Below are 26996 nucleotides of genomic sequence, written 5' to 3'. Positions count from 1 at the left end.
ACAGTGGCAGGCTCAGAAGTTAGATGAGGGAGCCAAAGTGGAGAATTGTCACTTTGTAGGTATAGAGATCTCTTGGGCTAAGAGGAACTTTTTTCATAGAAAAAAAAAAAAGTAGTCCTAATGAAACATAAAATTATTTCCTTTTCCTGCCATTGAAATGCATGAGTTGGACACAATGGAAAATGTATAATGTTTGCCTCCAGCTTGCCTAAGAAGGCACAGTCCCCCTTGAACTGTAGACACTGTGCTACAATCCAGCTTGTGTGAGTCTCACACAAGTCTCTCAAGCCCAAACCAAAAGGAGTGAGTGTGTAGATGGCAGCCTTGCCCTAGGATTCCCAGTGCCCTGCTTTTATTAAAAGCTGATGTTTGGGGATCTTGACAACTGCGTAGCAATCCATGCCCTTTCTCACGCCTCTGTATATAAACAGCAACAACTAAAGACCGCATGGTTGAGCACAAGAGCCTCCTAGGGCATGTCCTTGAGTAGCGGCATGATCAAGCGTTACAATACCTTAACATTTGCCACAGCAGAACTGGAGTAGTTAACTGATCTTTTAGAAATTTGTATTTGAAGTAAATTATGTTTCCAAAATCTGTACTGGAAATTTGACAGTAAAATCCCTGACTTTGCCTTTATCTTAGTGTTCTGATTTAACTGCCATCTTGCCCTGATTTACTAACTGTAAGACGGATTAACTAGTACCTCATTACTCTTAAATATTGTCACTGTGGCATGATGCTCACACCTGGTGTTGGGAATATGCTCTTTTGATTCAGCTTGAATGTATTATATAAAGAACTCGATTCAAATGCACAGATTCTTGAAACAGTAATTTTTACATAGGCTCTGCTCTGGACCAGCTACTTTGGTAGCCCCATTTGAGAGTTTACTTGTGATGTCAAATGTCTTTCCCACTAACTGAAGTGTTTGTGTATCTGCTCTTGTGTCCTGTTTCCACTGTTTCTCTGCCTTAGAGATTCAGACTATTCAGAGAGCTTCTTTCTATGACAGTGTTTCTGGTCTTCATGAGCCACCAGGTGAATGTATACAGCCTGCAGGGCCTCCAAATCAGAAGGGTCTTAAGACCACAGGAGAAGATGGCGGGGTGGGGGCTGGCAGGGCGGCCTGGGAGGTGGGGTGTTATGGGGTTTCTGGGCTTTCTGTTCGTTTTGCTCACAGGCCTGCATGAACGTCCCATTTCATGCTCTCTTTTATTACTTCCCGGCAAGTGTTTGAGTGCATAACCTATTCAGTCGCTACTGCCTCCACATCGCTTGTTATTTTATGCATAGCACTTAGAGCGTTGCATATGGAAAGGTATGTCTCTCACTGCCTTTCCAATTGTGCCATTTTGATACACACTTCTGCAAGAAAATTGTTAGGATCTTATCTGCTCGATGACATCTCTTCTATCCCTGGATCACCTTTATGGTTTCAACTCCCAAGGAATCCTAAGAAGGAAGTGTCTCTCTCTAAAGGACTATATTTTGTGAACAAGTGTTTGCTGACCTCAGGATTGTTGTTGCTTGGATTAGACATGGGATGCTGTCTAGCTGTTGTCTTTTCTTGAACTGAATCTGTCTATTTTGCAATTAAGGTACAGTGGAATGTTCTTAGAATTTATACTTTGCTCTTGAAATTGAGCTCCAAAATGTTTAGATTTGTAACTTATATCCTCAGCCCTATTTTCAGATAGATTCTAGCCTTGGCTAGAGGGTTCCCAAAGTCCAGTGTAATAAGAAACTCACCTAGCCTTCCAATTTTTAATGAAATTGTCAAGTAGCAATATTTGACTGTAAAATCACTTTCATCTTATAAAATGTGTGAATTTGGGGCCAGAAGAATGCTGAGCTCTAAACCCGTCTCAGGAGTTGCTTTTAAAACTGTCACCAGGCTGGGCTGTGATAATCCACAGCAGGATTCCTGCCTGCAGTTCTAGCTGACACTGAGTAAGCCAACTGCAAGCCCAGAGTGGGAGGAAAGACGAGAATGGGTCAGACGGCACAGCCCACAGTGAGAACGCTCCAGAACTCTGTGACCTTGGGGGGCACTGAGGGTGCTGAGGAAGGCGAGCCAACGCTGTGGGTTAGATCTGTACAGTCTTCTTATGTTTGTGCTGTCGAAGGTTGGGAAAGGCCAAGGCAGAAGGATCACACCAATTTAAGGTCAGCATGGGCTTCACAGTGAGACTTCGTTTCAAAACAACAGAAAAATTAGCAATGTGCCCTCTCTAAAAGTCTCTGGAGAAGGAGTCAGGGCTGGTTGAGGGCCCTCAAGGGAGCAGCTTCCCCCAGCTCTGCTCCTGTGAGTCTTGATCTCTGGGGTGCACAGACCAGGCATTTGTTCTTACTGGCAGGATCCAGTACAGAGCCCCTCTCCAATGACTTCATCTTAGTAAACTAGCGGCTCACTCATCACATTCCCACCATAGCACTAAAATGTTCCTGGCTCTGTCACTCCTGTGTTGTGAAGTAGCCTTTGGTTGAGCTTCTTAATTGAACTGAGGTGGCAAAGGTCTCAAACTCTCTTCTCAGAACCCACCCGTCCGTCCGTCCACCATGGCTAGGTATAGAGTCTTTGTATTTGTGAATATTCTATAGCACAGTCTTCCTCTCCTCACAACCCTGTTTATGCGTCTGAGAAACGGAGGGGACGGCGGCAGGTTTAAAGATGGAAAGGTGACGCGCTGTATTTGGCAGTGCTCTCCTGGGACACAGTGAAAAAGTCTAGGGACAGATTTCAGGTGGCTGTGACATACTAACCTGTAAGAGAAGACTAGCTGTCCTGCAGGCTCATACAGATGCTGGGCTTCCAAGTGTGTGGTAGCGCCAGGGCTACATAGACCTTGCCTCAAACACAAAACAAAAAGCAACAGAACAAAATGTAGTCATAGTATTGGGGAAATATGTTTTCAAGCTTTTAAGGAAAGAAAATGAAACTGCAGTAAAGAGATTTTTGAAAAGCACCGAATAACATACAGGAAAACAGCAACAGGGATTCCTAGCAGCAAACATGGAGGTCCGACGGGCGTCAGCTATAACCTGAAGGAATGAGCTTCCTATAGATAGTTTGGAAGTCCAGATTTCTGAAGAGAAAGCAGACACGTGGGATGCAAGCATACATACTAAGCTTGAGGACGGCTCCTCGGAGTTACTGACGGCTGATGGCAGGGACAGGACCCAGACCAGGCTGGAGTGTAATCATCCGCCCTGGCAGTGATTTGTCCCAGTGGCCTTCACACATAGATAGCACTGTTGGGCTTTGAGCCTTCGTGTCCCAGATTGCAGCTGACTGGTCTGAAAAGGTACCAAGAGAGAGAAATAACACAAAACGTCGGAAGTGCCAGGAAGCGAGTTTTAATTGCTGGCAGAGACTTCCCCTACCACCTTCAATCCTGCATGAAGAGACGCCATCTTAAGATAGAGTAGCAACTACTAATTCGACTAAGACTCAGGCTTGCCTTAATTTATGGGGGGAAATTATTTTAGACGTGTGTTTAAAACATGACAGAGGATTTTCTGACTCCAAAAGCAGCCCTATCCAGTGAGGCATAAGAAAAGCCGGGTAAGATGGTGCGTGTGGACTGTAATCCCAGAGAAATCACAAGGCCACCCTGAGCTACATAGTGAAACATCTCAGACACTTTAAAAAGCTTTAGAGGAAGTTCCTCATAGAAAAGCACTAGGTTGGCAAAACCGAGCTCCCGCTGAGTCAGCAGACTTACCCAGTGGTCACAGCATCCGTTCTGATGCCATCTGAGCTTGGGGGTTGGTCAGCCCCAGTCTGCTGAAATGATCGTTTTCAGGGAGTGCGTTTGGTTGTCGGTTGTTTTTTTAGCTTGAGTTTTATCTCCACTGCAAAGTTCAAGGAGCAATATTTCCATACCGCATCTGGGCTGACTGATAGTTGGCAAGCATACTTGCGTCTTGGGGTCATCAGGAGCATGGGAAGCACCCTAGGTTTTTGTTTTGTCTGTTGTTGGTTTGTTGGTTGGGTTTTTTTGTGGTTGGTTGTTTGCTTGGTTGGTTTGGTTTGGTTTGGTTGTGGTGATAGTTGTGGTTGTGATTTGAGTTTTTTGGTTTTGGTTTTTGGGGTTTTGTTTTGGTTTTGGTTTTGGTTTTTTGTTTGTTTGTTTGTTTGTTTGAAATAGCGACTCTCTACTTAACCCTGGCTATCCTAAAATTCACCACGTAAACCAGGCTGACCTAGTGCTTGATGTTCAAGGGGTGCAGTTGCTATGGCTGCATGAATAGCAGTTGTCTGTTTTCTTTGGTTTTGTTTTTAAAATCAAACCCACATTAACTCATAGCATCCCCAGCCTCGACTGATAGACAAGCAGTCAGGCTGGACCACCACCGTCACATAAGTCCCAACATCTACCTGACAGGAAGAGGCCAGGGAACAGTAGCCCCTGAGTGTGGGGAGGGAGGGAGAGGCCTGCCTGCCTGGTCAGTTCTCCACTAGTATTGGGGGTTGAGAAGGAGGGCTGTCTCCTTAAATCAGTCAGCCAACCTCTCTGCTTCCTGGGGTTGTCCTAAAAATGTCTAACTGCTAAAATTCTTCTAACAGATTGGCTCTAACTACCAATTCCCTCCTGGTTGTAAATCTGTAATTGTAGGGTACATATCATAAAGATGTGTTAATGAGGCTGTTTCTGGGAACTCACAGCAGGTCAGTATTCCACTGCTGAGATGGCTGCAGGGGACCTGTGGCTTGCCTTGCACCTGCTGGCTGGATGCCCTTGTGGGAGAATGGAGCTTATATGCTCTGCAGCCCTGAGACAGTCATTAGGCTTCCCCACTCTTTAGCTTTTATTAGCCACAATGAATTTCAAATACTTAGTAAGCACTAATATTTTTGCCAGATTGAAAAAAGTCTTTGAAAACATCTTGTTCCTCCTTGCCTCCGAGGTTGTCATCCATGGGAAGAGCTGGTTAAGGATCCTGACAGGAGACCACATCCTCACCCTTATAGAAACTGGTGCTGGCAGTTTATAGCAAGAGATGTGAGAAATCCCTTTTTTTAAATTATGAATATAAATCCATCTAATTCCTGACTGTTTACGCTTATAGGGTAATAAATTATAGTTCAGAACACTTGCAATTGTTGCACTGTTCTAGGGAACCACATAATAGATCCAGAGCCCACCACCAGCCCTAACGTGGGGAGGAGTGGCAAAGGAGTGGCCCCGAGCTGTGGCTTGCTGGTCTCATCATTTACATAAGAAAAGCCCCTTCCTTATCAGAGTTTAATGAAGTCATTCATTTAGTGATGTGCTATGGGTCATTTAATGACTTTCTCTGTTACCCACAAGATAGGTTTTTCTTAGTGCTGGGACCCAAGTCTGAGTTTTAAATGGTAGGTTTTAAAAAGACAAAACAACCTGAAAGTCTAAAGCAATGGCTTTTGGTAAACCTGAGTCATTTTTAAAAGTAATCCAGAGCTATTGAATTGGAAATGAGGCAGATGGTGGTGGTGCTAATGTAATTGGATCCTTGGACAGTGTTGGTAATCATGGCCCTGAGAGTAGCTGCGGAAATGTCCTCTGGGGAACACTAAGTCAAGGAGAGAGGCTACCTAGAGCAGTGTGGGCTGTTTTCTCGGGTTTGCTGAGATGTAACGGTCAGGAGGGAAAGCCTCTGCACTGTGAGCATTGCGGGGACCAGAGCCTAAGGAGCTCTCAGGAAGCTAAGGAATGGGGGAGTTAGCCATGTGAGCAGAAAGGATGGATAAGTCCTTGTATCTTGGAGCTTGCCACCGTCTGGCTGGCTGAAATGCAAGGTTGTGTGGGAAAGTGGGCAGAGAATACCAGCGGTGAGCAGCAGGTTAGCTACTGCCTCACCACAACATGCACCTCCTTGCCTCGCTTTCAGAGGAAGGAGCTGGGGTTTGTTGCAGTTGGAACCTACCACAAATCACACGCTCACGGCTGGCAGTGTCTCGGACTCTGGCTAAAGTTATGCTAACACTTGGACATGTGTGACAGGAGAGGATTAGTGAGGCGGAAGGCCAGAGGAGAGACCCCTAGCGGAGTGTCAGAATCCCAATCATCAGAAAGGGCAGAGTCCTGGCAAGAATGGGAAATTGGGTGGGCAGCTGGATACAAGTACTCAGTGCCTCCCAGCCCCCACCGGGAGTGAGCAGTGCTCACACTGGGACAGATGGGGTAAGGCACGGATGAATGTTGCTCTTATCTGTCCGCTGTCCTCTTTTTCCCTTTTCCAGCCCAGAGTGGTCCCAGGCCCTCATCTGTTTCAGTTTCCCCAGGGGTGCCTGACCTTGAACAACTTGTTGATAATCCCCAATTTATCTATGTTACCCCAGCCTCCCTTAGCAGCAGGCTGCAGCTCACTCCACGTCTCTCCATCTTATCCATGACCTCATCCACCAGCCTCTCACCTCAAGCCAGAACCCTAGGAGCTGCCCTCAGCACGTCTCCTTTTCATACTGAATTAATCATGTCAAGTAGATATTCTGTCAGAGTATACTTGGACTTTTCTTAGCCATCTCATCTGTGATGTCACTTGTTCGGGCTGCCATCGTCCCAGGAGCAAGCCTGAGTCTTTCTGCCTTCCTACTGGCTCGGCTCACCGCTCCTCCCTGGCCCCCTCCTGCCCTGCACTTGTTCACCTACTGCCTCTCCGCAGTCTTCATGTATTAAATGGCAGCGCCTAGAGAGAGATCTCTTAGATCTCTTACCTGTGTTCCCCACTTTGAGATGTAAATATATTTAAAAGTATACTTTGTTCTTTCCCTAACACATGAACTAAGAATGTTAGTAACAGGTGTCATCATGAGAGCAGATGCAGTATTGTAAAAGCAGATATAACAGGGACTTGATAAGAGTTTGTGCAAGGCAGATAAGACTTTTATGACGTCCAGCTGGGAGAGAATACATGGATCTGTGCTAGGTAGCCAGGCATATGCAATTTAAACTCATAAATGACTCTCTTGGCTGAGAGCATGTTGGGAGCTCATTTCTTGTCACATCCTAGATGGATTTCACATGAGTGTGGGTCCCGAGAGAGTACCAAGATAGATGGATAGGTAGAAGAGAGGTCATCTTGGATCACAAGACTGACTGAGCTGGGGGGCCACTGGAAAGGCTGGGAGTGGGCGGGGCCCTTAAGGCCAGAAGTGAAGAGTTTAGGAGGCTGCTGTGATAGCAACAGGTAAACATTCAGGGTCAAGAAAAACAAGCACAGGTAGTGCCCATTGCCTTAGCAACGGGTGGGTCACTGCCTGGGCAATGCTGGAGGGGGGGGGGTGGCGGAGAGATGAAAGAGGTGGCCTAGCAACCAGGTATCCGAACACTGGGGAGATAGTGGAGGAAGGTGACAGGGAGCAAACATGTCAACTGTAGAAAGAATCAGGGCTCTGGTGATGCAGACAAGAAGTGGACTGATGCAGAGGTGATGGAGGCTCAGCATTTACCGGACAGGAAGGGGTGGCTGGTACTGCAAATGAAAGAAACAACTGAGTCCTCTGTGGTACTGGACTCCAGGGCACTGACTGGGGGAGCAGCTTACGTGCATGGACCTAGGCGCCACACCGCTCTTCCTCATCCATCCCCCAGCTTCCATTCCAGACCCGCCTCGAGGGCTCTCACTCCTGGGCCAGGAGCTCCTCTTCTGCAGAAGCCTCTCTGGAGGTCTAGAGTCACCTGAGAGCTTGTACATAGAGTCCCTACCCAGGGCCAGATCCCCACAGAGAAATGGGGTGGCTGTCAGGGCTGAGGAGAATATCAATAACAGGTCAACCCATATTCTGATTTCTTTAAACTATTCAGGAAAGCACATGGCATCTTAGGAAACAGACATGCTAGCGGTGGCTCCTTCATGGTCTCACCATTAGGAGGGCCTGCTGTGTGGATGTGTAAAAACACCACGTGCTTTAACGATCTAGGGATTTCTGAGGCCGCTCAGTCCGTGGTTTTCTGCAGAGTCTTTCCCATTCTGTGGTTTTGCATCACTTGCACTTTGAGGAGACTGAGGTTCACACATTGCTCAAACTCAGAGTGATGTAATCTTCCTGCACTGCTCCCTGGGCTCAGATGGCTGGCTCAGTGCAGTGTGCGGGCTCAGGGCAACTCTGGTCTGTGTACCCTGAGCGCAGCCACTGAGTGGATCGGTGCAGTCGCTCACCGTTATGTGTATTTAGGAGCCATTTCTTCTTGCGAGACTTTTCCCAGTATCAGTTTGTGTATCAATAATGCCAGCCAGAGATCCTTCCATTTGCCAAGTAATGGCAGATCTCACACAGGCAGAACGTAGCAGACAGTGGGTCCCTGAGCCTAGTGCAGTGGACGGCACCTACCCCAGTGTGGTAGGTGGGACTTGTAGGCACTGCAAAATCCTGCCCTATAAGTGTGTGGCTGTAGCTCCACGGCTTGTGCAGTGTCTGAATGTGCTGACTGCCTTTCCTAGACGGCACCTCTACCATCTGTTCACAAAGCTTATGCGCTGGACTATCACTGTCTCCCCTTCCTCCTCCGTCACACTCGTGTCACAGACATTTTCTCTCTCCTCTCCCCTCCCCAGTGGACCGAATTGTAGGTCTGGATCAAGTCACTGGGATGACTGAGACCGCGTTTGGCTCTGCATATAAAACCAAGAAGGGCATGTTCCGAACCGTCGGGCAGCTCTACAAGGAATCTCTCACCAAGCTGATGGCAACTCTCCGCAACACCAACCCCAACTTCGTCCGCTGCATCATTCCAAATCACGAGAAGCGGGTATGTAAGGCGGAGCGCATGCGTGGTGAGGTGATGGAGCCTGGAGGCTGTGATTAAGCTAGAAAACGTGTCTGCTTGGTTAGGCTGGGAAACTGGACCCACACCTCGTCCTCGATCAGCTTCGCTGTAACGGCGTCCTGGAAGGGATCCGGATCTGTCGCCAGGGGTTCCCCAACCGGATAGTTTTCCAGGAATTCAGACAGAGGTATTTATTGCTGACTTTTATTTACCCTTTTTGTCTGTATGTCCAAACATACCTTAACATGAATGAGAATGCCGATATGATAAGGATGCTTTTCCTTTGTTCCCTGCGAAGGGGAGAGCCTGATCTTCCTGCTGTACAGACAGAGAAGCAGCTTCCCCACGCTGAAGAACATACTCAGTCTTCATAGCCCGGAAGTTCACTGTAAAATGAGCCGGAAGGTTGGAAACTTAACGTTGTTTCTTCAACCACATCTACTTGAAATTGTTTTTCAAGACAGGGTCTCACTCTGTAGCCCTGGCTGTCCTGGAACTCTCACCCTATAGACCAGATTAGCCTTAAAAACACAGAGATCCACCTACCTCTGCCTCTGGAGTGCTGGGATTAAAGGCAGGCCCACCATCACCAGGCTTAATATATCCTTAAAACACATTTTAAATAATATTTTTAAAAGTTAACAATCTTAAAAATAGATGAATAATGTATGTTAAAATACAAAGAAAAAGAAATTTAAAATCCTCCAATTAGGATTCCTGAAAATATTTTAGGATGTTTCCATCTTTCTTCAGTAAATGAATCTGTGTGCATATAAATTTTTTCTGTGTGTGTGTGTGTGTGTACACAATGACAGACTTTAACAAGAAGAGAGAAAAGAATAGAAATGATTAAGGGACAGACGGAGCCTGACAGGTTTGCAGTGAAGACTGATGCAGACAGAGTGGGAAATGCTTGGGGGTGATTCTCTAAAGTTGTTAACGGGGTCGTTTCTTCTGGAAATCAGATCTCAAAGTATTTCCATTGTTGATCCATAAAATAATTAGGGGCTTCCAGGTCAAAGCAGGGTCCTTGGGGCCTGAGTCACCTCACTCACCCCTACCCCTCACCCACCTTGGTCTCAGACAAATCAACTCAAGAAACTGCTGCAGTCCTAGGTGTTGTCAGGAGCCAGCTGTCTAATAGTAGTCACTTTTTATTGCGGGCATCTGGGGCACCGTGTTATAATGTCCAACTTTGTGCCTCAGGTTTCCTGAGGTGTGACTGTGTACCCTGAAGTACACATTTCAGCATTTCAGCACACAGCTCTGAATATGAGCACACCCAGGCCTGTGCCTGCTGCATGTCACCCTGCTCTCATGGACAGTGCTCTTACAGCCTTCTCTGTTATCTGATAAATGCTTCCCAACTGACAAAGAGCCAAATAATTTCATCTTAAAGATGTGAACTTTTTGTGGGAAAATGCAAAGTTTTCAATACCAGTTCTCATTCTTCTCTGCTAGATCAATAGGCCTGTGCTTTGATCTGAAAGAATCTAAGTAGGAACTGGACCTGCAGAGGGCCTGGGGTTATTACCTGCCCATCCCTGCTCTGTTCTCAATTTGTGTACTTCAGTTTGTGAAGGCTACATTTTTTCTTTCTCCAGATATGAAATCCTAACTCCCAATGCTATTCCTAAAGGCTTCATGGATGGCAAACAGGCCTGTGAGCGAATGGTAAGATTTCTTCTTTTGTTGTTTTGGGTTTTATGAGAGGGTCTCTATTGTGTAGCCCTTTCTGTCCTGGAACTCCCAGAGATCTGCTGCCTCTACCTCCCAGGTGCTGGGACTTAAAGGCATGCACCACTACATCTGGATTTTTTTTATATTATTATTATTATTATTATGATTTTCTTATAGCAAAAATAAACAGGCTTCTTCTTTTTTAGATCCGAGCTTTAGAACTGGACCCAAACCTGTATAGAATTGGACAGAGCAAGATATTTTTCCGAGCTGGAGTTTTGGCGCACTTAGAAGAAGAAAGAGATTTAAAAATCACTGATATCATCATCTTTTTCCAAGCTGTATGCAGAGGCTACCTAGCCAGAAAGTAAGTGGACCATGATGCAGGAGAGCATGAGATTGACAGGCTCTAGCCTTGTGGAAGGTGTGTTCCCATGGGAGCAGCAATGCACATCCCAACCAACACACAGGCACCCGGAAAACACAGAGAACCAAGAAATGAAACACAAGGCTTGGAGTTGTGTTTCAGCCGAGGTCCTAGGGAAGCCATGCCCCAGGGAGCTTTGCTGGAAGCCAGTCACACCCCTGAAGGTGTGCTTTCCTTACTGTTCCTCAGGGCCTTTGCCAAGAAACAGCAACAACTAAGTGCCTTAAAGGTCTTGCAGCGGAACTGTGCGGCGTACCTGAAGCTGCGACACTGGCAGTGGTGGCGTGTCTTCACGAAGGTGGGCTGGGTCCTCCTAAAGACCCTTCTGCATGGCGGGCGCCTGGAGCAGCAGGAGGGATGCAGAGCTGTAGTGACAAACTGCTTACCTTGTCACAGGTGAAGCCTCTCCTCCAAGTGACCCGCCAGGAGGAAGAACTCCAGGCAAAAGATGAGGAGCTGCTGAAGGTGAAAGAGAAGCAGACAAAAGTGGAAGGGGAGCTTGAGGAGATGGAGCGGAAGCACCAGCAGGTATGTGCACCCCTCTGCACACAGTGTCCCGACTCTGTCTACTGTCACGTGTTCATTATGAGGAGCCACGCCCACTGCCTCCTGTGGTACAGGGGAGGGTTTTCTCTCATTTGTACAGTGTTTTTTCACCGTAGAAATAATGGCTACATTGGGCCTTATGGTTTAGATTTATGTAAGTTAAAATCAGCCTCGGCTCTTGCCACTCTCCTTCCCGATCTTTGGACACACAGCAGACAGACAGATCATGTTTGCTGTGAAGCTTGTGTTTAATCCTGTGTGAAGCAGGGCTCCTGGTGCTGTCTGCTCATGCCTGCTTGTGAGAGAACTGTAAAGGGCCGCATGGCAGAGCAGGCCCCATTCCAGCATGTCTAGCAACAGGGATCTTGTCCGCTGCAGGCACTTGCTCAGAAACTTTGATAGGTGACAGTAACGCTATCGGTGTTGAAGGCAAAAATATCATTTGGTATGTGATAGGCATTGGTGGTTCCCAAGAACTTTGTTTGTTTTGTTTTGATTTGGTTTGTTTTTTCAGTGGAGACTCACTTTGTAGCCCAGGCTGGTCTCAAACTCATGGCAATCCTCTTGCTTCGGCCTCCCATGTGCTGGGATTATAGGCATGAGCCACCACACCTGGAACATTTATAGCACTTTAATAGTCCCCTCTCCTGTTTATCGATGCCTTCCTAACATAATGAACAAACTATAATCCTTAAAGTGGTAAGAACTTACTTAGTATGTATTATTCAAGAGAACTTAGGGCAATAGAGACAACCAAAAATATCTCCTATACACAAAGCGCACTTGAAATTTCTGCCAGATATGTTATGTTGTGTTGTGTTTGTTTTGTTTTGAGGTAGGATCTCTCTGTGTACCTTTGGATAGCTTAGATCTTGCTGTGTAGCCCAGGTTGGCCTGGTCCTCACTAAGATTGTGCCTGTGTGTTCCATGTTTTTACCTTGCTGTGTCTGAAACAGTTGGCACTGACTACTGAAACTCACCCTGGGTGAGTGATGTCCCTGTGGTGTGTGCACCCTGGGCGAGTGACCACTATACCCTGAATTGTGCTTTCAGCTGCTGGAAGAGAAGAATATCCTGGCAGAACAACTGCAAGCCGAGACCGAGCTCTTCGCTGAAGCAGAAGAGATGAGAGCGAGACTTGCTGCCAAAAAGCAGGAACTGGAGGAGATTCTCCACGACCTGGAGTCCAGGGTGGAGGAGGAGGAAGAGCGGAACCAGATCCTACAGAATGAGAAGAAGAAGATGCAGGCGCACATTCAGGTGCCTGCCGCAGCTCTTAGCACTCTTGTGGATTTGTTGAGCACATAGATTCCTGTGTCAATGAGAATAGGGCCTATGTACCACTCAGTCATTTGAACCATACATGTAACACTTTTTTTTTTTTTTACAAACATAGGTTTATTATTTAAGTAGGACTCCTTTGCATTCCAGTGTGTCATCTTACAATGTGAAGACACAAGATCAGAATCCACGCAGGATCTGGAGCATTCCATAGAGCTTAGGTGTCTCTTTATATTGTTGTTATAATTCTTACACTCTCCCCAGTGATTACATGAGCATCTCCTACCTGGCTTGGTTCATGAGAAATGTGCAGCACAGGGAACAGTTTACCCCAGTCTGGTACCTTAAAGTATCAGCTCTGGTCACAGAGCACACTACCATGAAACCTTATTTGGGGACTGGAGCGCAGGCGCCACATGACCCATGTAGAGCCAGTTCTGTCCTTCCTCCTTTCCATGGGTCCTGGGGACTGAGCTGGGGTCGTTAATGCTCTGCCTGCAGAACATCTCCCCGGCCTTGCAGCTTAGGTTTTAATACAGTTTTGTATGTGTGCGCCATGCTACAAAGGTCAGAGGACAACTTGTAGAAGCTAAGTCTTCCACAGGTGTGGGGCCAGGTGACATCAGGCTTGACAGCAGGCACCATTGTACCCTGAACCATCTTCCTGGCCCTCTCCCTATTTTTTATACTAAATTCTAACTACTACTGTATATGAGATGCTTGCAGTTCTTTATAAAGACTAGTGTTTCCTTAACACGTGTATGTCCTACACCAGTTAGCTTCCTGCTCTGTTTATCATGGCGCGAGGTTCATGTTCTAACTAAACGCAGGCTGCTGCATCGCCGCTGTAATCTATTCTCTCCGTTATGACTGGAAATTCATTCCAGTGCAACCTAAGATTACTCGTGGCGTTATGAAATTACTAGGTAGGCTTTTTCTCTTATGGAATGTCAGGTTCATAATTGACTAGACAGCCCTGAGACCCACATTTGGACCCCTTACATGGTTTATTTTGTTGTTTTCTTCTGCCTGTAGGACTTTGGGTGATTTCTGATCACCTTTTTAACTGGAACTGTCTTTATATTTGGTTTTGAAGATATGTTTCTTGGTTTTGGCATTAATATAATTATAGTAGAAAACCTAGAACATAGGAAAGTACATAGAGGCCCTCTGCCCCGGCCCCTTCATAGTCCCATGATTTTTCAAGAATTGTTTGAAACAGCGTACAGATTTGTTTTAGTCATTGAAATTATACTAACACTGCTGTGCGTTTGCCGCCTGTGAGTGTGCAGAGCAGAAGTACAGTTAGCAAAACCCAGGCAGCAAGGAGACAGCCTGGCCTAGAGAGCAGAGGAGGCTTTTTTTTTTTTTTTAAGATTTATTTATTTTATGTATATGAGTACACTGTCAATATCTTCAGACACACCAGAAGAGGGTATCAGATCCCATTACAGATGTTTGTGAGCCATCATGTGGTTGCTGGGAATTGAACTCAGGACCTCTGGAAGAACAGTCAGTGCTCTTAACCACTGAGCCATCTCTCCAGCCCCCAGAGGAGGCTTTAAAGGCCTCTCAGTCACAGTGGTCACAGCCTGTGAGACTTGGAGATTCTGATCCAAGCAAACATGTTTGTTAAATTTTTATTGGGAGATAAAAATAAAAGGAGGCTTTTCAGATGAAATAGCGTGCTTGGGGTTTGCTTTAGGATAAGCCAAAGGAAAAAGGAAGAAGGTGGAGGTCCCAGTGAGGGAGACCTGGCCTGAGGTGACCTGTTATATACACTTCAGGTGGCCTGAGGGTCACTGTGCCCGCAGAGACATGCTTGGGTTTTTCTAATAGAGGTCACCTTTACAACTCACAAGATTCTGACATTACCCATAAGTAAAACCTTTGAGCAGAATTGTTATTGTGTTAACATGTACAGCCATATCCACTGTTTTAGCATCCTATAAATAATACAGGATGTGAATAAAGACAACTGTGGCAGAGCAGGAGGCGTCAGCGCCTAGAGTTCTGCGACACAGGTGCACTTGCACTGGACAAGCATGCTTGATGCGGTCAGTGCTGCTGTCCCAGTTATTTCCTGGGTTGCTGATTGTTATTGTACAATGTGAATTTCAATTACAGGTTATACCTCCTCACAAATGGACCAAAGCTTAATTGCCAAAGCCTTTGCAGCATGCTCATAGTTGTGTGTATTGTTATGTGTTTGGCTTGGTCTGCCAGTGTTAACAGCCCCGGCTGGCCTGCAACTCCAGCCTCCTGAGCGCTAGAGTTACAGCCGTGGCTGCCACCCCGCTCATTGTGTGATTTTTTTTTTTTTTTTTTCAATCTGAATCACCCTGACGATTTCTTACAGTTGTATTTGAAAGCGTGGTTGCAGAACTTGCCATGTTGGACTGACCCAATTTAAACTTAACCCTGTGAAGGTCTCATACTCGAAAATACAAGCCATTTTTCCTGTGTGCTCTTGTTATGCAGCTGAAGCTGGTGGAGAAACTGGAGACACTGACGTAGGCTTTTTTTTCCCAGGACCTAGAAGAACAACTGGATGAGGAGGAGGGGGCCCGGCAAAAGCTGCAGCTGGAGAAGGTGACGGCAGAGGCTAAAATCAAGAAGATGGAAGAGGAGGTTCTGCTTCTCGAAGACCAGAATTCCAAATTTATCAAAGTAAGACCCTTTCCGTAGGGCGCCGCTATCAGGATGCAACAGAAAGCTGACACTCACTGAATGTGGCTCCGTGCGAAGGAGAGAAAGTGCTGGAGCAAATCTCAGTTGTATTTACTTTCTCTGTAAAGGAGTTCTAAAGGCAGGCTCTACTTAGCCAAACAAATGTCCTACAACCTTTTCCAGTCTGTTCCATCTACGCCACTTGTAGTGCATCTGGTATTTGGGCTCTGAGCACAAGGCAGGCAGCAGGTAGCCACCAGGAGAGCATCTAGCTACCCTGGGAGAACACCCCCTAAGGCCCCAGCTACCCACTTTTTCTCACATCAGAGAGAATCCCAAACCCAAACTTGCGTGTCTTTTCTGAAATAGATTTTTTTTCTACTTAGGAAAAGAAACTCATGGAAGACCGAATTGCTGAGTGTTCCTCTCAGCTGGCTGAAGAGGAAGAAAAGGCAAAAAACTTAGCCAAAATCAGGAATAAGCAAGAAGTGATGATCTCGGACTTAGAAGGTTGGTGTCCGCCCTGAGACTTTAGTGTTGTGCCTGAGTCAGAACAGTCGAGCCAGCCCAGCGACTGCTTAGATGAGGAGTTCTGTTAACAGAGACCCTCCCAGGTCGCGTGGCTTGGTGTCTGGTGGGTGGAATGGAATGGGATGGGTTCCTTTGTTCTTTTTAACTTGCCTTTAATGGACGTTCTGGGCATTGGATCCAAACACTGAGGAAGTGCCCTGGTGACACCTCACAAAGGGTTTGGCCAATGGCAGAGCCTGGTGGGTCAGAGGTGAAACTGGTGAGAGGCAGCGGCAGCAACTCTGGCTGCTGTGATGTCACAGTCAAGATGGCGGAAGACAGGACAGAAGCTGTGAGGTCCGATGACCTGTCCTTGATCCTGCTGTCTGTACAGCGAGTGTTGTCTGTAGGGGCCCTGCAGAGGCATGCCCACCAGCTTCCTTAAGCATACTGTTACAATGGGAAACATGGGCTTGTATAGTTTTAAAAAAAAAAAAAATACTTGGGGTTGGGGAGGATTTTTTTGGTGCTTTGTTTGTTGGGTTTGGGTTTGGTTTTTTGGTTGATGTAGATAAAAATCAGCACAAACTTATTTTTGTCAACTTCCTTGCTACCCTCTGGGTTCTCTGCTAAAGCGATGCCCATGAGGTGGATGTGCCCACGCTGGGTCATCTTAGCAGAAGGGATCTTGTCAAAGAGTTCAGGACTCACAGGTCACACAGCTTGAGCAAATCACGGGAACAGAAGTGGTACTGGCCTTTCTTAGGGCAAACGTGTGGCCTCTGCCTGCCCCTCTGTCCGCTCTCCCCATCTTAGGGCTGGGGGCTAGCCTGGGGTTAGCTTCCTTCCCAGTTCTGGGCATAGGGATGGTGTGATACAGCGCCAGATCATCTTGGCTCTTAGCAGGATGGACCCCTTTCCAAAGCAGGGGCAGCTTTGGACAATGCCCATTTCTCCTTCAAACCCTATCCGTATCCTCATCCTCTCACCGCCATTCCATCCTGGCGGCTCTCAGATGACCAAGCATGGACTCGGGATTATCAGAGCCGTGACCACATCCACTTACTGTGTGTGCTCTGCAGTGTGGTGAAGGGCTGCTTCTGTCCTGCCTTACAGAACGCTTGAAGAAGGAGGAGAAAACTCGACAGGAACTGGAAAAGGCCAAACGGAAGCTGGATGGGGAAACAACCGATCTGCAGGACCAGATCGCTGAGCTGCAGGCACAGGTCGATGAGCTCAAAGTCCAGTTGACCAAGAAGGAGGAGGAGCTTCAGGGGGCGCTGGCCAGGTCTGCAGTCGGGGAGGCAGCTGGACGGGCAGGCCTGTGGTCCTGCATGGTGGCCTGGGTCTGGAGCACAGGAAAGCCCCAGGGAACAAGATAAGAGTTTCTTTGATGTTGGTTATGACATACATTCATGAAAAACCTAGCAACACACAAGTAGTGCGAGAGCTCTGAGGACTCACAAGAGTGTCAATGTTTATACTTACAAATGATTGTCACATCTCAAAATCCCGGGAGGCTCACACCAGAGAGCAAGCCACTGTACTGTACCAGATGTTTCCTTTCTGTATGTTACAGATTAGTTTCAGTGTGTTTTGGGACTTTGGAGGAAATAACATTTCAGAAATATTTCCTCTTATTCCATAATCTGATATTTAATCTAAAGCCATTTGGAATATTGAAACCATTTATTTCTATCAGTTAACTACCTGGCTCCATGGTCTTGGAGTTTAATGTATAACATGTTTTAATTAAGAGCAGCTTGTAACAGGGCAGAGCTGTAACACAGCTGGTAGAGTACTTGCCTATTGTACACAGAACCCCAGCTCTGATCCCAGCACCACAGAAGACTGAGTGTACACTGTGTGCCTATAATTCCAGGAGGTAGAGGCAGGGGGATTAAAAAGTCCACAGTCACCCCCAATTCTGTGAGTCTATCTGGGTGCTTTTTAGCCTGGAAGCAGGCTTCTAACTTGTGTGATCCCATGATAAAGTCCTGTCGACATGTGAGTTCAAAGGTGTGCCAAAGAACGGGGAAATTGAAGGTGTGGAAGTTGCCGGTCTTTGACTAGACGCAGGTTGGTTCCAGCTGGTGGGACCACCTGTTCAGCAGTGTTCTGACAAGAACACTTCACTGCCGAGGACATTTTAAAGTTGAGAAACACTCTCACTTTTGACTTGCAGAGCTAGTTTGGGGCCTTCCAAGGTCATTTACCTGGGAACCTCCTGCACCCCACAGGCCCCAGGGAAGGGAGGGGTATTGTCAGGCAGGAGGCAGTGCATCCACACACCGTCCTCAGTGTCTCTGTGCCTGGATCTTTTGACAGAGGAGATGATGAGACACTGCACAAGAATAATGCACTTAAAGTTGCACGGGAGCTGCAGGCCCAAATCGCTGAGCTCCAGGAAGACTTTGAGTCTGAAAAGGCTTCAAGGAACAAGGCTGAGAAACAAAAACGGGACTTGAGTGAGGAGCTGGAGGCTCTGAAGACAGAGCTGGAGGACACCCTAGACACCACAGCAGCTCAGCAGGAACTCCGGTGAGTGGGGGGCTCTGCCGTGCTGGGCTTTCCATCCCATTCCATAGTGGATGCCATTCCAATCGATAGCCTGCTTCCTCCTGGAAGGATGGCAGGACAACTGGTGATGAAGTAAGTAGCTATGGTTAGTGACTGGCCACACAGGAGACTGAGATGTGAGACATGGTAGAAGCTGAAGTCAGGAGGGAACAAGAGGCAGGACCAGAGGGAAAGACTGGGTAAACTTAGAAAGAAACCATGGGGCAGCCAGCACCTACAGGCAGTACAGTAGCCATGAACACTGAAGGGAAGCAGAGGAGGAAGGGGGTACAAGCAGGTGCGAAGCCCGGAGAGACAGCTCAGACAGAGTGCTTGTTGCATATGCAGTAGGCCCTGGGTTCAACCCCAGCACTGTAAAAAGAAGAGAGTGAGCAAAGGCCTCAGACATGGGCCAGTACTACACAGTATGCCACCCAACAGCTAGGCAGGGGCTATCTGTACTATGAGCACAGGTAGGCACAGCCTGAGAAGGTTCATAGGAGGGAACCTATAGCTATCAGCCCATAGAAAGTCACAGCTCACAGACAATATAGATGTCATCTATGAGGCCACAGGGACACCTTCCACCTTGCTGACCTTGCCTCCTGCTAATCACTATTCCCTCCATGTGAATGTGCATCCAGACAGAAGGGAACCCACACTGCCTAGGCTAGTGACTGAGCTTGTTATGCAAATGTGCACAACACACACACACACACACACACACACACACGCCTGTCAGACACTCTAGGATATGGATGATGGGCGAGCCACCATTGCCCCAGTGGGAGAGAGGCTATATCATCAATCTAAAGTAGACAAACAGGATCGGTTTTTGGATTCAGGAATCAGGAGAGAAGTAGGTGTGGCACTGAGTACCCACAAGGGAGGTTAGCATGCCGAAAGCCAGTGCACCTCCCCCACCCCACTCCCACCCCCTCCCCCAAGCTTTCCAAGGAGGTCAGGATGTGACATCTGGATCTACTCATTGACCGGGAAGCAGGCCCTGGGGAGAATGACAGATCTGTGTCTAGATAGCAGCTGGTTGCAGAGAATAGCGAGCCCAGGGCAGACCTGGGTTTCGAGAGCATTCAGTGAAGAATGAGCAGCCAGCACAGCGCACCACCCAGGGTTTGGGCCACGAATGCGCGTTAGAGGTTTAAGTTCTAACCCGATTTTCAAAGTTTCTGCTTTACACAAATCTAACTAAATTTGTGGTAGTATTCACTCTCAAAAGGCCCTTTGTATTTTTATATTTTTAATGAGAGTTGTGGTGTGTGCCCATGTGTGCAGATGCCTGAATAACTCAGATCCGCTGATGCTGGAGTTACAGGAGGCCAGAAGGAGGCCACCTGAGGGGGATGCTGGGAACCGAACCCAGGAATCCAAAAGAGCAGAGCAGACTCTTAACTTCTGGTGGATTTCTAGCTCCTCGGATGGACCTTGAACCACAATTCTGATTATTTCCTCCCGCTCAAACTCTTGCAAAGATAAAGCTATACTGAGTGTGGTTGTTGGTGCCTATAATTCCAAGTACCTGGGTGACTGAGACAGGAGGGTTGCCACAAGTTTGAAGCCAGCCTGGGCTACAGAGGAATTCTGTGTTTACAATGTGAAATGGTGTGTACACATTCCAGATCCAAGCTTGTGCTTGGTGGTGGCACACGAGAGGCATGGCTTTGGCTCTCCTGAAACCTGGGTGTGTGCTGCATCCTTACTGAGACAGGTTAGAGTGTGCACCCAACCCTACCTTGTCCCCTAGTTTTTCCTTGATTGTGTGAATTGTGGTCATATCCTGTGACTTTGGGATTCAGGTAGAGACCAGGAAGAAACTGAAAAGACAATGAGCTGGCAGCAGGGGACTGGCCACTAATGTTGATGGAGCACTGGCTAAGGACAGGTGACCAAGTGTGTGTGGCAGCAGCGCTTGTGGCTGAAGTGGACTTCTATGACCCTTCAGTCTAGACTCCTGTCTAGCCACAAAGCTGGCAGCTGGAGCAGCCTCTTCATGGCCATGACCTCTGCCCTCTCTCTTAGCTGAGAATAGGGAGAGAACTGTGTCCTTGGCATGAGTTTCACATCTGTGTTGGGAACAAGCAAAAGTACTTATCCTAAGTACTGCCATTTTGTTTTCAGACTCCATTTTAGTTACAGGGTGAAACTAAGTTCTAGTTCCCAGCCCTAAGGGACCTGGGGACCCCCCAATAGCTGAACAGCTTCTGTTACTCATCTTTCCTCCCAGAGCATAAAGACTCTTCTCTCATCCTTTGCTCCCCAAAGCATGAGGACTTGATTACTCTACGTTTCTGTCATCTGCATTGACCTGGTATTTTGAGTTGTGCTGGATGAAGATCCCCCTAAATATTTAAAAGCAAACAGCAAGTCTTCCAGCTATGCCCTTCAGGGTGACTGTGGAGCTTGTGACAATCCAGACATGCAGGAGTGGGGTTCACCTTACTGGTTTCAGTGGGCAAGGAGGTGGTACTCAGAGGGCAAGAGCTCTACCATGAAGCTACATCGCAACCTCTGGTTTCCATCTGTGTCAAGCTGTGCGCTTGACCCTGATGCTCAGGTTGGCAGATCTAAAGCCTGGCTTATCACATATGGGAACTGAATTTGCTTCTGGTTAGCAAAATAACTTGGTTGTTCATGTTGCCCCTATATGTCATATATAGTTATAAATACTAGAGAGCCACACAGAGGTGGTTGGTACTAGTGATCTTCATGACGTGGGTGCAGTTACGTAGCCCCTCAACTTCATTCTGAGCATTCGCATCCTGTGATCTTTGTATCTGCCGTGCCTAGTACCAGCCCCCCGACCCCCAACACCAAGATCTTTTCTAGAAAGAAATGACCCTTCAAAACTTGCCTTATCTTCATCTCCCAAGCTCCATCAGGAAAGGGCTGAAGGACAGACATTAGATATCTGTAACTGCTTCACAGGAGTGACGAAAAAGAGGCTTGATTAAGGTGTGGAACACCTTTGGGGCTACAAGCTTTGTGAGATTTACCTCAGGGAGTTGGCTAGACCAAGGAAGCTTGGCTTCATGTGTTAAGCAGACTGCATATAAGGACTAGATGACCTATATGGCCCATCACAATGACTCCTGGTTGTAGGTCAGTGTATGGCTGTCACTGTGACTCCTGGCTGTAGGTCAGTGTATGGCTGTCACCATGACTCCTGGCTGTAGGTCAGTGTATGGCTGCTACAGTGACTCCTGGCTGTAGGTCAGTGTATGGCTGTTACAGTGACTCCTGGCTGTAGGTCAGTGTATGGCTGTCACCATGACTCCTGGCTGTAGGTCAGTGTATGGCTGTTACAGTGACTCCTGGTTGTAGGTCAGTGTATGGCTGTTACAGTGACTCCTGGTTGTAGGTCAGTGTATGGCTGTCACCATGATTCCTGGCTGTAGGTCAGTGTATGGCTGTTACAGTGACTCCTGGTTGTAGGTCAGTGTATGGCTGTTACAGTGACTCCTGGTTGTAGGTCAGTGTATGGCTGTTACAGTGACTCCTGGTTGTAGGTCAGTGTATGGCTGTTACAGTGACTCCTGGCTGTAGGTCAGTGTATGGCTGTTACAGTGACTCCTGGCTGTAGGTCAGTGTATGGCTGTTACAGTGACTCCTGGCTGTAGGTCAGTGTAGAGGGCACATCGCACTGCTTCTAGAAGGATGTCTGATGCCACAGTGATGATCATGCCCACTTACTGGAAATAGCATGGCTGGTATTTGTCAAAGAACTTACTGTAAGGTTTATTACTAAGCATGAACAGTACATAAAATGAGTTTTAATTTCATTGCTTAGCCAATTCTGATCTTCATATTTTAAAAAAATAAAATGTCTCTAGCACAAAACGTGAGCAGGAAGTGGCAGAGCTGAAGAAGGCTCTTGAGGATGAAACTAAGAACCACGAAGCTCAGATCCAGGACATGAGACAGAGGCACGCCACGGCGCTGGAGGAGCTTTCCGAGCAGCTGGAGCAAGCGAAAAGGGTGAGGGCCCTGCCTCGTGCCATGTCCCGAAGACCACTGTCTGCCCTTCTACACCTCACTCCTCACCCTCGCTGTGCCCTCCCACCAGGGCCGCCTTCCTCCTCCCTCCCCACAGATTTCCTTGCCTTCCTGCTGTTTTGCCTCTGCACACACACACACACACACACACACACACAAAACACCTTTCTCTTTTCTACTTAGCTACAGGCCACCCTTCCCTGTCCAGGGTGATGGTGTTAGCATGTTAGTGAGGGTCAGTTTCTGCTGTTTAATGCTCTCTCTGAGAGTCCTAACTTCAGCACTGTCGCAAAACCTGTCATTGTCATTTAAAGGATAAGGAAACTAAGGCTCAGCACATAAGCTTAGTCACCCAGCTCGTAAGTGGAAAGACTGATTAAAGCCAAGTTCCGTAGCCTCATCTCTAACCAATGGCTCGGAGAAACCCAGCCCCTGGTCCAAACTCAGTAAGTTTGGAAAACTGTTTCTAACAACTTGCTACCGAAGGCACGCAGTTTCTTCCCTCTACCCTATATGGACAAGAAGAATGGCACGGTCCAATGGGTTCTCAGTCCATAGTTAGTGCGCCAACAACTCACAAGGTGTTACACCCAGAACCCTGGCAACTCAGCACAGTGGGTGTGTTCAGGCATTCCTCCAGCACGTGGTACTGTAGGCTCACTATGTGCCCACAGAATTCTGCAGACAAAAGCAGTGCTTTTAATGGAGTGTTGTGAGACAGCCGCTGAGGAATTCCTCCCTCCCCTCTCCTAGTTCAAAGCCAACCTGGAGAAGAACAAACAGGGCCTGGAGACAGACAACAAGGAGCTGGCGTGTGAGGTGAAGGTGCTGCAGCAGGTGAAGGCGGAGTCAGAGCACAAGAGGAAGAAGCTGGATGCCCAGGTCCAGGAGCTCCACGCCAAGGTGTCAGAGGGTGACAGGCTCAGGGTAGAGCTGGCCGAGAAAGCAAACAAGCTACAGGTATGGGCTCTGGTGGCGTGTTCTGTTGCATACCTGGAAAGTGTTGTCCCGATTAAATATGGCAGCTCGAGGGTGTGTGTGTGTGTGTGTGTGTGTGTGTAAGATAAACTTAAGGTAAACAGTCCCTTTAAAGAATAAGATCGGTGAGTTTAGACCTGGCCAGTGCGGCTGTGACTGTGACTTGGCTGTGGCTGAGGGCGTCTCACCTTCTCCTTAGTCCAGGAAACACAAGAGCACTCAAGAGACTGGCTGTGCACAGAAGTGTTTAAAGTATTTCATTGGCACAGGTTCTTTTTCCTAATTTGGTTGTCATGTATTGTAAACCATTAAATACCCTGGGACCAAAATCGGTGTCTTTCTCATTTTTCCTCGAGAAATGAAGGCGCACATGAGCTCAGCTTTAAAGCTGCTCACTGTCGGATGTGGGCAACAGCACTGGATCAGAGACTCCATCAGTGTCTGGTAATGGGCTCCGGTGCAGCCAGTAAAGTGACTTCCCAGAGGAGTGTCTGTGTGCTGCCCCACTGCACAAAGGACAGAAGCTGCCTGTCACTGCAGTTTGAGGTCTCCCTGGGCTTTAGTGGTTTGCTCTAGTGAAGGAACACAGGACAGGGAAGGAAGCTGGAGCTAGTAGACTCTGTGGTGGCCAGCTGGGGAATCTCCACCCCAGTCCCATAGCAGGTACCCAGTTTCTCCAGCAGGGTGGGGACAGTGTGTCAAGTGTCCTTCAGTGATCCTGTCAGACACTCAGCAAAGTAGGCTGTTGCTGAGAGGTGGGTCCTGTAGGCCCTCTGCCGGGAAGAACAGCAGGCGCTCAGCACAGGCCACCTGGTTTGCCCAGATAGTCTAGGCACAGTAGACCTAGGGAATTGTAAGACCCCCACATGAAATCCAACTTTCTGAATCTAGCCAGGGATGTTAGAAGCAGGCCTTTTAAGGAGAATAGCCTCTAGCCTGCTGTGTACAGATATCCCTGTATGCCTGTGTATGGGGCTCTCATGGATCTTGGAAGGTGTTCCTGAAAGGCACTGTTAGAAACAGTGCTATGACTAAGGTGGGCGACATCAGTGGTTTCCCAGAAAGCACTGGGCTCCTACGGACATACCCATTTCCCTCCATTGCATCCTCACACAGCTCCACAGGCTGGGCTAGGAGGCTGCGGGTCATAGGAGCTAAAGGCCTCCTCTCTGGCTCTCTTCAGATCTAAGGTAGAACAGGCAGTCCTTCTTAACACCAGAGATCTTCCCCAGTACCCTCCACCAAGAGCAGGGAAGGATGAGCTCTCTGAAGGATGTTGCTACAAAGTAATAGAAGCAGGGCTGTCTTGTTAGGCATACAGTGTGTCTTCCATGTAGCTCCCTGTAATAATACAGCCAGAAGACAAGGGAGGACAGGCTACCCTGCTGCTCCTCCACTTCATATGCACAGCACTCACAAAAAGATTTTAAAATAAAATACTTTTCCAACCCTTTCAGAAAATTGTGTGCACGTGTGAGTGAGTGTGTGCATGTTTTGAGACAGTTTGTCTGTGTAGCCACAGCTGTCCTGGAACTTGCTCTTAGACCAGGAGGACCTGTCACAGAGATCTGCCTGCACCTGCCTCTGCCTCCCTAGTACTAGGACTAAAGGTGCTCCACCACTGTATATTCTTTTGAGTCTTGTCCAATGTATATCTGTGCATCACCCATATGCCCAATGCTCACCAAGGTCAGAGGGTGCAGGTCCCCTAGGACTGGAGTTACAGACAATTGTGAGCTACCATGTGGGAGCTGGGAACTCTTCCAGAAGTGCAACCAGTGCTCTTACAGTCTGAGCCATCTCTCCAGCCCTTTTTGGAGACAGCTTTCATTGAGGAGGAAATGGGGGAAGTATCACACTATTTGCTAAAATCTGATCATCACACTGAATGTAGATCTGCTGCTAAGAGCTGGAAACATGCTGGCTGATTATTAGCATGCATATTTCCTTCTGAGTCCCTTAAATGTTGAGTTCTGTAAGAATGTAAATTCCATGTGCCCCCAGTGTGCCTAGTGTAATTAACATGAAAGAAAGCACCTGCTGGCCCAAACTGGCCCTTCATGTCCTCCAGCTGAAGTGGTTTTATTTTGTCTTTTCGTGGCCAAAGTAAAATACAAAGAGGATCCCAGGGTTCAAGCACCCCCTGCCCTTTCAACCAGAGGCCATGGGGAGGTGGCTGGAGGTGGTGGAGCAGGTCTTAGCTCCTCCCTAGGTGGTAAGCATTATTCACTGAATTTGCTAGTTAGAATTCTCACACATGTGACACTCACACACTGTTCTGTGTTCTCTGAGCTGTGATGATAGATCTTTTTCTCGCTATGGAACTGAATTTCATCCTTACCTCTCTGCAGAATGAGCTGGATAATGTCTCAACCCTGCTGGAAGAAGCTGAGAAGAAAGGTATTAAGTTTGCTAAGGATGCAGCTGGTCTTGAGTCTCAACTACAGGACACACAGGTACTTGGGGGAGCAGGGATGGAAGGGGGAGGTACCACACTTTGAAACAACAGAACTTTCAGCCAGCTAAGGATGGGAATAAAACCAAGCTCTGACTGATGTTGTGTCACAGTGTCACATATGTGCCCAGAGCACATTGTCACATATGTGCCCAAAGTGCGTGCTGAGTGCATCTCTGTGACGGAGCAACCAATGAGACGGTGTTTCTGCGTTTGGGGTGAGGGGCTTAAAATACAGGGGTAGAAGTCTTGGATAGATACAGTAATTAAGTTACTAGGGACACGTTCCGCATCCAGGGTTGACCCTGAGCAGCCTGGTCAGCAAGACTACAGGAGGCAGAAGCCATGCGTCACCTTGAAAAGTTCTCGAGTTGCAAGCAGCAAGGACATGGTTGCACACAGATTTCGGGGAAGTCAGTCAAGCTAAAAATAGGAAGGAAAAATGATCAAAGGGTGGCTGAGACTTATCCTATAGAGAGATGCCTGCCAAGTGCTGGGACTGAGGCAGGGGAGTGCCAAGGAAGAGATTGCAGCAGCTTTCTTTTTATGGCATAACTGTCCAGAGACTTACTGCCGTTTGATCTTTTGTTCTTCTGGTGGGATCGAGCCCCCGAGTCTGCTGAGGTAACCTAGACACCACTCTTAACCACACAGGAGCTCCTTCAGGAGGAGACCCGGCAGAAACTGAACCTGAGCAGTCGGATCCGGCAGCTGGAGGAGGAGAAGAACAGCCTTCAGGAGCAGCAGGAGGAGGAGGAGGAGGCCAGGAAGAACCTGGAGAAGCAGGTGTTGGCTCTGCAGTCCCAGGTGTGTGTCGTCTGGGGAGCAGCGGTGCCCTAGATGTGTGCAGGGACAGTGCAGCCTTGGCCACAGGGACTCTGTCTCTGCATGTGGGACAGTTAATTGGGTTGAACTAAATTAAGCTCGTTACATGGTTTTTTTTCCTTTGACCCAGTCAAACACTGATGTCCTCTTTATAACTTCACCACCTTACAGACAGAAGCGTGGCTTCATGGGGTGCCAGTACAGCTGCCATTTTACAGCTTAGCTAAGGGTTCCTTCTGCTCCAGGGCTTGTGTTAAAATCATCCATGCTGGTTTATAACATTGGAAACAAGCGTTTA

The 26996-nt window shown here is 47.7% G+C and overlaps 1 protein-coding gene across 2 annotated transcripts in view; it reads left to right on the top strand.

Annotated features, from left to right (window-relative positions):
- The window catches only part of Myh10 (myosin heavy chain 10), a 128765-nt gene that overhangs the window by 85699 nt on the left and 16070 nt on the right, over positions 1-26996 (top strand). For both annotated transcript variants that reach the window (XM_085829910.1, XM_085829909.1), the window contains 15 exons: positions 8545-8738; positions 8822-8943; positions 10361-10430; positions 10643-10803; positions 11053-11161; positions 11260-11391; positions 12463-12669; positions 15223-15360; positions 15747-15870; positions 16987-17158; positions 18199-18411; positions 22278-22422; positions 23194-23400; positions 25770-25874; positions 26528-26680. In XM_085829910.1, coding sequence (XP_085686036.1) covers positions 8545-8738; positions 8822-8943; positions 10361-10430; positions 10643-10803; positions 11053-11161; positions 11260-11391; positions 12463-12669; positions 15223-15360; positions 15747-15870; positions 16987-17158; positions 18199-18411; positions 22278-22422; positions 23194-23400; positions 25770-25874; positions 26528-26680 — 2252 coding nt within the window. The remainder of the gene's footprint in view (positions 1-8544; positions 8739-8821; positions 8944-10360; positions 10431-10642; positions 10804-11052; positions 11162-11259; positions 11392-12462; positions 12670-15222; positions 15361-15746; positions 15871-16986; positions 17159-18198; positions 18412-22277; positions 22423-23193; positions 23401-25769; positions 25875-26527; positions 26681-26996) is intronic.

Source organism: Mus caroli, unplaced genomic scaffold (assembly GCF_978045245.1).
Source record: "Mus caroli unplaced genomic scaffold, Mus_caroli_1 scaffold_13, whole genome shotgun sequence".
In the NCBI taxonomy this organism is placed as follows: Eukaryota; Metazoa; Chordata; class Mammalia; order Rodentia; family Muridae; genus Mus; species Mus caroli.
Note: the sequence above shows the minus strand (reverse complement) of the source record. Positions and strands in the feature narration are given on the sequence as shown.